Here is a 12,428-nt window from a genome sequence, read left to right as displayed (position 1 = left end):
ACTGATTAAACAATACATTCATACGAAGGTCTCCCTTCGGTGACATTTCTTATGGACTTAAAAACGTCCTGGTAATGTTCCAGTTTGATTTATTTAGTTCCAACAACATTCCCAGTCTGTGTCTCGATGGCATTTCATGGTCAAGTAAATAACATGTGGGAGCAATCAGCTATGGTTCCTGTTTTGTTTGAAAGGACACATGGAGACATTTCTATAGGAACCTCACATTGCAGCAACTATTGCTGAAGGAAATAGTTCAAAAGAAAACTCCTGGGAATCTGTATGGAAACATCATTTGGAAATTGCATGGAAATGCTCTTTTTTACACAAAGAAATGTCACACAATAAAAACTTGATATGAAGACACTGCTATTTATAGCGAAACCCCAAGTGACCTCCTCAAATGTCGTATTTCATCTGATCAGCATGTTAACCCCGAGCCCCAGTTTGTACCGCTTATGTATTAGCATCTGACGGGTCACAAAGGTAACTGTCGGTTTCTCAAAGAGATAATTAACCATATAAAACCCTCTGGGTGACATTGACACTTACTACTGTTCTGACGGTATTTTCAGAGAGTTAATTATTTTTAGAAACTGATGGTTACCTCTGTGATTCAAATGTAGGGTAATACATGAGAGGCACAAACTGGGGAAAACCAAGATATTATGTTGATCATTGTATGAAAAAAAGAAGCTGAAGGAATGTTTGCAATTTTTGCGAAAAAAAAAAAAAAAACTTAAACGATTTGTTAATTATAAGAAACAAATAGCTGCTGACTAATCAGTGTATTGTTTCAGCTCTATTTAGGCTTGTTGTCTGAATCAGGTCAACGTTGAGGCTGATTTCTTAATTTTGCGGGTGAAATGTGTGGAGCTGAGAGGACGTGATGCATTTAAAGATCATGAAAGGACAAAGCTGCTGAGAACATGCATCGCATATGACACTACAAATGCATTTTTTTTTTTTTATTGCATGTAGTCTGGGCCACGGAGAATGCGGTGACACACGCTTTGCATTACAAGGCTATTAGACATCAAAGGCAGTGAAGTGAAATAGAGCCGATGCCTAATTCCAAAACATGGAATTTCAAATAACACTCGAGGCAGACTCAACAAAGGCGTCTGTTCAGTTGTTGCCCACTAAAAAGAGCAAAGCATGCCATGTTTGACTGGCAAGAAATCAATTTTAGTGATGAAGAAAGCTCCATAGTAACAATACTGCCCGTAGTTTGACATTGAGTCGGTTTTGCTACCAAAGTTATTCATATTGAGTTTGAAATATTCACTTTAGGGATGTGAAACCACACATGTAAACATAATGAAATGGATATTCATGCTTAACTAGAAGGAGGTGCTGTTTATCATGAAAGGACAGTAGTGCTCGCAGAACACATACGTTTTGAAGTAGCTCACACTTTACCACTGAAATAAAGAAATTCTCAATTCACTAATAGCCTCAGGTTTTGAATACTTCATTTGATGGACATATCTGCTAAACAGACACGACCCCATTATCTCCATAACATTTATGTTTATTTCTAACTGCAAAGGATTCGGCTGTTTTTTCTTCTTCTTGGTAGCATGTGAGAGCAGATTTTCTAGCCCGTCAGTTCATGATCCAGTGTGAAAGGAAATGTCTTCACGTATTAGCAGGCCTACTATGAATACACGGGATGCACCCTCTGTGTAATGTTACATAAAGAAACTAATTTTTACGTCAGATTAGCAAAGAAAAAAGGCTGTGATCTTCAGTCGATGGATAGTACGGCCTGTGTAATGACAGATGAGATGTTATTTAACGGTCTGACACGACAAAGTTACTCTCCAACCATGGTCAAGTCATACAGTATACAGCGTAACCAGTTCCACCACAGACCAAAAACACATGACACGATTCAAATGATTTGATCTGAATGATACACAACAGAAAATAAGGCCGGGCACTGTGGGCAGCACCATTTTTCTTTTTCTTTTTGTATACATTTTCTTTTTGTATACACAATTTCAATTACTTTAATCATCATCTTATTAACTGAGCACAAGACTATGCATGATTATATTAAAATTGGTTTGATCAAAACTAAATCTCAACATACCCATTATTCACATTCTTGCTCAGTATAAGATGATTACAGTTATGATACCTGTTTGTTAAATATTAGCCAACAGCCAGCAGCCAGTTAGTTTCACATGATGACTGGAAACAAAGCAACATTGTAGCACCTCTAAATATCCCGAATTAACATATTGTCTCTCCGTTACAGGGCAGTGTGTAGAATGTGGTGGCATCGAGCGGCATACTTGCAGATTGCAACAAATTGATCATCCCCTTCTAAGTCTGCGGTAACGGTTTGCACTCTGACGCTCATGTTACTGGAGTTCACATGTGTGTTAGACACCTGTGACGGACTTGGACTTGGCGGTGGACTTCAAGTGACATAAAAGATGACAGGTTCTCATCGGAGCCAGTGTTTTGTTTATCGCTACAGTTGAAACATGGTGGACTCGGTGGAGAGGACCTGCTATCTACGTTAATAAACAGCTCATTCTTAGTTGATGAAAACACATTGATTCTTATTTTCATGGGATAATACACCAATGAAAACATAGTTATGAATATTACATTCAATTTCTGCTAATAAATCACCGGACATACTACACACTGGCCCTTTAAATCTGTTAGTGTTCTGCTGGCCCACAAATGAGCATGTTAGATATTGATTTTGTTTGGACAGAGCCAGGCGAGCTGGCTTCATATCAATGCTTTACTAAACTAGCTGGCTGTTGGCCATTAATTAAAAGGAAAGATCAGTCTTCTCATCTCATTCTCATTCAGAGTTTCAGCTGGTAAAAGACAGTAGAAGTCAAAGTTTTAAGACATGTCAGTTAAAATATGTTCAAGAAAAAGAAATGACACTGTGCAATATGTGGCAAAAAAGGATGCAATAAACTAACTTTTTGTTCTGTGTCATTGTGAAATACAAAATACAAAGTTGACATGTCGGTCTGAAACATGTAATGCCTTTCATTCTAAAACCTTTAACAATTTAAGTATTTTAGAGGTTGTGCAGTATTAATCAAAAGTCCATCTTTCGTGCTCCAGATATCCTGTTGTCCTGTAGTGTGAACATTTGCTTTACCCGTTTTACACTTTTACACTCTGGCCTCAGGCAGTGTGTGTTTTTTTACAAACAGTCCCTGAGTCAGACTTATCTTGGTGGCCTCACAGCTGTTCACTTCCTGGTTGTCTGTGATTGGTCCGGAGTCACCATTTCACACACGAAGAGCAGTTGAGATGGTCCTTGGTGGTGTTAGTGTATCCAGACAGGACGAGGGTGCTGGGGTCCCGCTCTACCATCGGGCCCTCCTCGTTGTTCAGGATGTGCCCCACCAAGCAGCGCACTGCCTCCTCAATGTTTGCGTTTTCCTGAAGAAAAGAAATCGTCACGTACTCTTTATCCACTTCACACACAGTCGTAGTGGCAATGCTCTATGGATGACTACTGTGATAAAACCACTAAGATGTGTATCTGTCCTGTTGAAATTAAGTGTGACAAAAGCACAAGAATCATTAAGTCAGCAAACTGACACAGCAATGTCAGTTTACACAACAATGTCAGGTAAGGAACACTGTAAAATTAGTCATGTTGAACCAAGCTTTGGTATCACCAAACCCCCTAAATGTATAAGGGTGTAACTTCTTTAGTGTTGCGCTGTTTCTTCTTCCATTATTAGTGCATACACATGTCTAAAGCAGCCCTTTTCACCGTCAGGATGGCAAATGCAGCATATCAAAAAGTCTGATTTCAGACAGCATCTAATTTATTTAGTCCCACACTGATAAAACACTATTGTTTCTGATCTGTCTTCTGAGCCTTTTGCGTTCAGTAACTCCACTACGGTCTCTGACTCACATCCTAGTCTGTAGTTCATTAGACTGGCTGGAAAAGCAGAGGTTGAACTCACACCCGACTGCAAACATTCCTCTGTTTGACTCTTGAGAGCACGACAAATACTAACTGACTTATGAATTGAAACACCAAACAGTAATTTTCAAAATCATTTATTTTTGATAGTGGGCCGCTGTTGTATTTATATTGTTGTTTGAGCGGACTAAATATGTAGTTAACCAGACTGCGTATATTATGTGAAGAGCAGGTGATGTAATTTACCCAAAATTAAGTCATTTAGTCTTTGCCGCAAGTCAAGCCCTTTCACAACGACTAATCAAAAAAGCCCTCTAACCTGCTGGTGATTTGCATATAAATCACCAGCATATTATGCAATTAATGGAAAATGTTACTAATAACCCTTCAATCTAACTCCAAATGTCTTTCCCACTGATGTCCCTCCAGAAAGCTGCCGTAATTGCATCCAAAGTCACATATCCAAGGTCTCCCCTCTCGTACCTTTGCAGAGGTCTCGAACCAGCCGACGAAGCCGTTCTCTCTGCAGAAGGAGTCGAGTTTGGGCTGCTGTGGAGCCACCTGGTCGGACTTATTGGCCAAGAGTACAGCTGGAACCGGCCTCCCATGGTTCAAGGTCACCTGAAAAGTGAAGAACGACAGTTTTGATGATGGTTGTACGGACTTGTAATATAGGCAATACAAAATGTAACTGTAAATACCCTTATCAGTCTGTACGTATGTTGGATACAACAACAGCAATCACGGTTGATCAGTTGTTATGAGGATATCTATTTTAGTCACTTCAAGGTGTCATTAACAGACGTATTTTTAGGCGAGTAAAATAGCGTCTGAGGGCCCCTCTCCTCCCACGTTACAATGTTAGAATTTAGAATTGCTTTAACTCTCCAGCTTTCTTTTTGACATTTTCTACACGATTACTGTGTGGGTCATTTTCCACATTTGAGTAATTATCACCCTTCATCTGGCAGCAGGCTGTTCACCTTGTCTTCAACCAAACACTCTTTTGTACTTGGTTTGATGATACCTTGATACCAGTACAGAAATTATCTAACACTTTGCGAATTGACCCTTCGCTTAGTCCCGCCTTCGAACGCAGACTGGCCAATCATCACGGTAGTCACTGTTAAAAGTTGTGTAATATGGATACTTGAAGATAACGTTTCTATTGAAAAACCTGCGGCGCTAACAATCACGTTAACACATTATTAACCAGTGTTTACAAGTGTATGCTATGCTAGCTACTGTGCACACGCTGCTTTTTTTCATTTATTGTAACAGTGAATAAAGACCGACCCAGCTTTACAAGAACAGTGTTCATTTATTGTCCCGCAAGTCGTGGGATCTTTTTCTTCACAACAGTTTTTTGCTGCTGAATTAGTTTGATATCCTGGATATATAACGTCTGAAAGGTGTATATTGACGCCTCAAGCAGTTACAACATGCTATCTTTTTTCTCTGCAGACTATTTATATGTCACCTCACATGAATATTAGGTCATTGTGGCTACAATTTTTCAAATTACTTTTCTCAACTGTGGAGCTCACGCCTCTGCCTCTGACAGCTGTTAAATCCTTTTTTTAGCATATAATCTCACTTTCCTACAGTACGTAAATCCAGGTGACTGCAAGAAGCAGTAGACATATAGCAATGAATATAAAGGGGATTTAAACATAAATGTGGATGATGTCCAGTAACTATGAGAAATTGTCAAACCAAAACAATATTACTGCCCTATCCTTCATTTTGGCATTAATGACGTTGTTTGTGGGCATGGGGTTATGATTATTAATATGAACCTGTATTCTTCTGGATGGTACAAAATGACATGTCTGTGCTAACCTTGGAGTCCAGGTCATCCTTCCACTTCCGCACGGCGTCGAAGGTGGAGGCCCTCGTCACATCAAACACCACCAGCGCTCCTACCGCCTCCCGGTAATAGACACGAGTCATATTCCCATACCGCTCCTGTCCTGGGACGCATGGTGAAGCCAATTAAAACCAAAAACACACACGTATATATGAAAAGACACCCTTCAAGTCCATACAATTAAATCACTGTACAGTTTATCAGTGATAAACATAGTGTGTGTGTGTGTGTGTGTGTGTGTGTGTGTGTGTGTGTGTGTGTGTGTGTGTGTGTGTGTGTGTGTGTTTATTTATTCTACAGTAGCTGCCATCATGTGACTGATATGATCTGCATGGGATCACTTGAGTCACAGCCAGGCACAAGATCTACATTCCTCAGCAGGCTTCACATGAGGGAGGGACCAGGCATCCAGCACAGACACACACACTGTTCACGCCAATCACTGTAAAAAATCGCCATATTATCAATTTGTTCGAGTCCTATTCTAGATATGGTTGATATATTGTTGATATGAGACAAGAAGTAGCTTTTGAAAGAGTTTCAGAAACAAAAGGGTTTTGTTTCCAAAGATCCTAAAAGAACACATTCTTGAAAATAAATCCTGCAGAGCTTTATGGTTCCAACAATCAGCCGATGCCATAATAAACCTGTAAACCAGCATGCGCTCGTTAAAGTTTGACAGACCTGCTATGTCCCACAGCTGGAGTCGGATCACAGTGTCATTGTTCCACTGCAGCACCTTCAGGGCGAAGTCCACGCCGATGGTGGCTCGGTAGTGCTGGGAGAAGATCTGATGCACGTACCGCTTGATGATTGACGTTTTCCCGACTCCCAAGTCCCCAATGACCAGAACTTTGAACAAAAGCTCCTGCTGCATGGTGGCAGCTCTGCCTCTCCTCGCAAAGTTAGTGTAACTTTAGGATGTTCGTGCACAGGTATCGTAACACAATTGTAAACTACAGCAAAGTAACGGAAAGTATAATCAATGTTATTAGGCTAGTTGAACATTTTCTTCAGACCATTGCACTTATTAAAAAGAGATTATGATTCAATAGCAATCGAGATTTGCGAAAGCAGCGGTCAAGGCCTCTTGTGATCAGTGCAGTCCTCCCGTTTAATCACACATGACGGCCGACTGTCAACTCCTGTGAGCAACTCCACACCGCAGGGCTGAGCTGGTGCTGCGTTCAGTGATGCTCGTAAAAACTGGACTTCAGGATTCGTCACGCAGCTGATTTTCTTGAATAGGCGTAAGACCTTTACGTAGGTAAAACCATCTATCTATCTATCTGTCTGTCTGTCTATCTATCTATCTATCTAAAACAATATATGGTGTTGAATGGGTAACATTAATTACTGATATCTTTCTGCTTAGTTCATCTATATTGTATTTTCATTTTTATTTTTTCAATCTCTGATCATTTAGTCCATGTAAGTGTGGAGTTATAATGAAGATAGAAGGCCGGTAGTTAAGTCGGCTGTAATTTACAGTTCTCTGTTTTTTCTTCCTACAGCCTGTGAAGGCACCGCGGGACTGTGCGTGTTGTTGCTGCGCTGCTCTGCGTACAGTTACGGTAATGGTGCTGATGTGGGCGAGGAGGAGATGTGTGATGCTGCCGTTGTGTCCTGCTGCCATTTCATCCGCGGATCATCACGGACAAATTATCAAATTAACCAGCAGCTCTTCTTATCTGTCGGTGTGAGCACTCAACAGCCTGGTTTCATCTGTAAATGTTGATGGCGGACAAGAGGCCTGCTTAATATGATGCATGATACTAGCTGCTTATATCTGTAATCCAACCACTGCTACTCTGGAGGATTATTTTTAGAAGACATAATCATCGATATGGGGTTTGTTTTTTACAGGTACTGAGCTCCTAACTTTAAGGTAGGTCATTATTAGTGATTTGTATTAGATTATTATCCTGCATCTTAATCATTAATGTCAATAATACTCAGACTAGCATTAAGCTAAATCGGTTGGGCCTTGATATTTTTTCATAAACTGATCTTGATATTTTACGATGAGCAACACTGGATGTCTTAGGACTTGGTCTATTATTAACTAGCAGTCCGTTTTAGCAGTTATCTCCTTATTAAGCTAATGTTTGGCAAGCTCAAGGCCTCATATTTTGTATTATTGCTGTATAGGAAGCAGCCTACTATCCACATGGGGGCTGACTACACCAATGTTTATTGAGTTGGGGAGGAGTGGCCTCCCCCCTCGCCCTCCTCCTCCCTTCCCCTCAAATTAGATCACCCAACTGTAAATCACATGGACACTGCCAGATGATTACTTTCTCCTCATGGTGGCAGCCATAATCCAAGAGTAATCCATGTGGTCGACACAGTCTGGATTAAATGCACACTTGTTCTTCATCTCAATCTATTCAAACACATCCTCTGTCATTCTGATGTTTTCACTTTTGAGGCTTTCAATCGTGTTAAATCTAAGCTGTTGTTCCATTTAATGTCTTTTTCTTCCCTTTGAAGGATCGTTATTGTTAATAAGCAAAACTACTGCCAAAGGTCAAGACAAGACCATGTTTTAAATTTCATTGACTGCTTTTTTATTTTGTTTTGTTGTTTTCTCTTTAAAAGATGAGATGCATAAGAACCATATGAATGTATAATTACTGTAATGTGGATTCGATCTGAAATATCAAGTGGCAATTCATAACAGATTATTTTTTGGCTTCAAATCAAAACATTGGAAGCCAAAACGTAGATGACAGTGACCTCACAAGTGAATACTTCTGTCCGACAGATTTTGGTGAGACATGGAGACGATATGGCTTTATCAGTTTCGTCTGATCGTCATCGGAGACTCAACGGTCGGCAAGTCGTGTCTGATCCGCAGGTTCACCGAGGGACGCTTTGCCCAGGTGTCAGACCCGACGGTGGGTGTGGACTTCTTCTCTCGCCTGGTGGAGATCGAGCCGGGCAAAAGAATTAAACTACAGATCTGGGACACTGCGGGGCAGGAGAGGTTCAGGTAAAGCCACAACTCTTTCATCTCCCACTTGATCCTTCTCATCCATCCACAAAACAGCATCGTGACCCTAAAAAAAAACACTTTCCTGCTTTTCCATGTATTTCTCTCTGTATACACACCAACATGACATACACATCTTGCACCTGATACTCCAACCCTGTCCCGATCCTGTTGGAGGTCCCAGATGGGCATACAAGATAAACGGATGCAAACCTGACAGAGCCTATGTGCTGTGTTTTACATTGGCCGTGTCTTTTATGCCTGTGTATCCAAAATGTGTTGTCCAAAAACAATTACCAACACACCAGTGCCACAATGTTGCACTGGATGAAATGTTCTATACAATAGACTATATCTTAAGCATAATTAAAAGATATGGCTGGCAATATAATTAATTTTTAATATTGACAACATACCCATGTTTGAGTGTCTCTCAGCAACAAACCCATTGATTCCTACTGAAGACATACATCTTAAAAGAAAAAGAGCCATAAATATATACTTAATTAACAAGATGGCTCAGTAATTTCATAACTCAGCTGGCCACTATGAGCATTTGTGGTTTCATCTTCTATTTTTAGCATAAGCAAGTCAGTTTCACAACCCATCATCTATCTCTCCAGGTCCATCACCAGAGCGTACTACCGTAACTCGGTGGGAGGGCTCTTACTCTTCGACATCACAAACCGCCGTTCCTTCCAGAACGTCCACAACTGGCTGGAGGAGGCCCAGAGCCACGTGCAGCCGCACAACATCGTCTTCCTGCTGGTTGGTCACAAGTGTGACCTGGAGGCGCAGCGTCAGGTGACCCAGCAGGAGGCGGAGAAGCTGGCGGGGGCCTACGGGATGCGCTATGTGGAGACATCGGCACGAGAATCCATCAACGTGGAGAAGGTGTGGACGAGATTTTACTATTCCTTCCCAGATAAAAAAAGACCAGCTGTGATTCTCTCATTCAGCTTCATCCCCCAGACTGGCCATAGGGGATACCCCAGTAGGCTGACAGGGTTGGGCTGGTCCAATACCGGTCCACATACATCACCAACCGGCCCTCTGACATCACCGGACCCGCTTATATTCTATACTTCACAAAACACAGTCAATTTACTCTAATACAAGTCAATCATCACTGACTGACTTTTGTACTACTCCTTGAGGTCTGTATTCACACTCATGGTTTCCATCTTCTTTACTCATGTGATCTCTTCTTTCAGTCTAACTTTATTTTAGGTGTTATGAAATGTCAATCACTCAAGTCTACTCAACTCGTCACTCATTTGCAAACAAAGCCGTTTTTGAGCCACTTTTATGCACCTAACCCCCCCCCCCCCCCCACACACACACACACACACACACACACAGTTTAGTTTAGTCTGTAATGACAGGCTACTGTGGGCGGAGCCTCCGCCAAGACTACAGTCAACCCCCTGTTAAAACCTCTTAACGTGCTTCACCTCTGCTTCCGGTCATAGAAGCTCATGAGACCTTCACTGACCTCCTGAACCCAGTAAATACAGTAACCTGTCTTCTTATCTAGAACAACTCCTTTCTAGAATAACTTCTTCCTGTCTCCATTACAGTATGTTCATTTATACAAGACAGTTGATATAAATCTGACATTCATTCCTTAAGGCTCTGTAGTTATACATATAACCATCTTTACTCGCTCAGAGTTAAGCATATTCATCTAGAAAACTATACCTACCTAAAATTTTATTCCATGTGTCCATCCAGGCAGATTGGTGGATCCCAATGTTATATAAAAAAAAACATATATGATGTAATTTCTTTGTAATCGTCCAAAATAATTGTAAGTCGATGGGTATATTTTGGCCACTCACCACTGACTGGTCGACACGTGTAATGCATTGAGTGGGCAGCGCGTCGTGTGTTGAGTGGGCCGCTCCGACAGTAACTCCCGGGACGCTTTTGACCCCGACTGCGCCCCTGCCCAACGTGTTGCCTCTGAAGCTTTTCACCACACTGAGATTAGTTTATGATCCTTCATAATCTGGTTTTGATATTGCTTGTTTTTCTAAAAGGCATTTGTGGATCTGACGAAGGACATCTTTGAGCTGGTACGGAGCGGGGACATCACAATCCAGGATGGCTGGGAGGGCGTCAAGAGTGGACTTGTTCCGAACATCGTCCATTCCTCTGAGGAAGTCACCAAGGGCGGCCGCCAGTGCTTCTGCTGAGTTACCCGGCGGCAGCGCGCGGGGTGACAGGTAGTAATACTTCAGCGGACTCCAACCTGGAGAGATCTGGCTCATGCCTGGGCTGCACTGGCCAGATTTTTTGGGACTCATGATATTTTCCCTGCTCAGTTACACAATTTACTTCTATATATAAGACATTGTTATATCTTTCAGTGCCTGTTTATGGCGCTTCATTGATGTCCCTAACAGGCGTAGAAGCACAAGAAGCATCCCAATCTTCTCACTGTTCTGTTTGCATGTGTGTGCGTGTGTGTGTGTGCGCGCGCGTGTTTGTGTGCGTGTGTGTGTGTGTGTGTGTGTGTGTAACTGACTGTAATAATCCTGCTGTCTTTGCAGCTCTCAACACTTCAGCTTTACTGCACTTTTGGCCTTCCCTGATGTGTACAGATATACTCCAGTGGTTACGTGTCTTCGTTTAAAAACTAAAACTGTCAGTAAACTGTGTGAATTTAAATCTGAATCAGAGATGCCGAGACTGAGCCATCCCTCTTTCTTTACATGCATAATATACTGTATATGTATTGCAGCCGTGTACAGACTATTTAACCAGTGAGAGAGACGAGACAGAAAGAGGTCCTCACTGATTGTACTGCACTACGAATCCAAGTGGCTTATTAAATAAAGAGAGCGGATGATGATGCAAGTGAACTCAAATTGAACCAAAGTTTGAGAGTCAGCTGGACCTGTTGTTTGTTTGTCTGACTGCGACCTGCTAACGACTGCTTGAGAAAGAGTTTGCACTGTGAAAATGTTAAACGGTACGTTTGCTGAAAGGAAAAGATACTGTAGCTGCTCACTGATAGCCATCATAACTTCATAATAGCAAGGAGATTTATCAATATGTAAAGTACCCACGTTCATGTTGACTGCTCTGTGTTGATTTACTGGTGAGAACTGTTAGTCGTAACCTTAAAGCCTTTTGTTTAAACCCCAATATGTTCAATAGTAAATCATGTAAAATATATTAAGGAACCAACCATTTGTAAAATAAATAAATAAATGCTTCAAACTTATGATGAAATGTTATTTGTTATTTTGTTATTTTCATAATAACTTTATGGAGTTTATTTTTATTTGATTATTTATATTTTTACTTAAAATGACCCCTTTTGAATAAGATGGAAGTATATTTCATACCACATTTTATTTTACAGTTTATGACAATGGTGTTGTCACCTTGCCCCATTCAACAGCTGCTAGCATATCTCGCCGTTTATCCTTTTTAGTTAGATGCTCTTTGAGAAACTGAATGGCTGCATTTGATCCCAGATGTTCCTCATAAAACACAAAGTAACTCTGAATTAACCAGCTTTTGGTCATAATTCACACTCCTGTGTAGTTTTTCAGCTCGGTGTGTTAAACTGAAGAGATTATAGTCACAATGTCTGTGTACTGTGCTTATTTACCACTGATGCC

General features: G+C 41.1%; 2 protein-coding genes across 2 annotated transcripts; one reads left to right on the top strand and one right to left on the bottom strand.

Moving 5' to 3' along the window:
- Window positions 1–3,104: 3,104 nt before the first annotated feature.
- On the bottom strand, window positions 3,105–6,675 carry rab38c (RAB38c, member of RAS oncogene family). Its single transcript, XM_068600305.1, has 4 exons — window positions 6,483–6,675; window positions 5,771–5,901; window positions 4,412–4,549; window positions 3,105–3,429 (listed from the first exon to the last, which is right to left on the bottom strand). Exons 1-4 carry the CDS (start codon window positions 6,673–6,675, stop codon window positions 3,268–3,270), a joined length of 624 nt encoding a protein of 207 aa, XP_068456406.1. The 3' UTR covers window positions 3,105–3,267.
- A 709-nt stretch (window positions 6,676–7,384) lies between these two features.
- LOC137802442 (ras-related protein Rab-39B-like) lies at window positions 7,385–12,021 on the top strand. Its single transcript, XM_068600304.1, has 5 exons — window positions 7,385–7,497; window positions 7,665–7,686; window positions 8,566–8,793; window positions 9,417–9,687; window positions 10,836–12,021. Exons 3-5 carry the CDS (start codon window positions 8,579–8,581, stop codon window positions 10,989–10,991), a joined length of 642 nt encoding a protein of 213 aa, XP_068456405.1. The 5' UTR covers window positions 7,385–7,497; window positions 7,665–7,686; window positions 8,566–8,578; the 3' UTR covers window positions 10,992–12,021.
- Window positions 12,022–12,428: the final 407 nt, after the last annotated feature.

This window comes from Clinocottus analis, unplaced genomic scaffold (assembly GCF_023055335.1).
Source record: "Clinocottus analis isolate CAN_PGR_092001 unplaced genomic scaffold, fCliAna1.0.p SCAF_5, whole genome shotgun sequence".
NCBI lineage: Eukaryota > Metazoa > Chordata > Actinopteri > Perciformes > Cottidae > Clinocottus > Clinocottus analis.
Note: the sequence above shows the minus strand (reverse complement) of the source record. Positions and strands in the feature narration are given on the sequence as shown.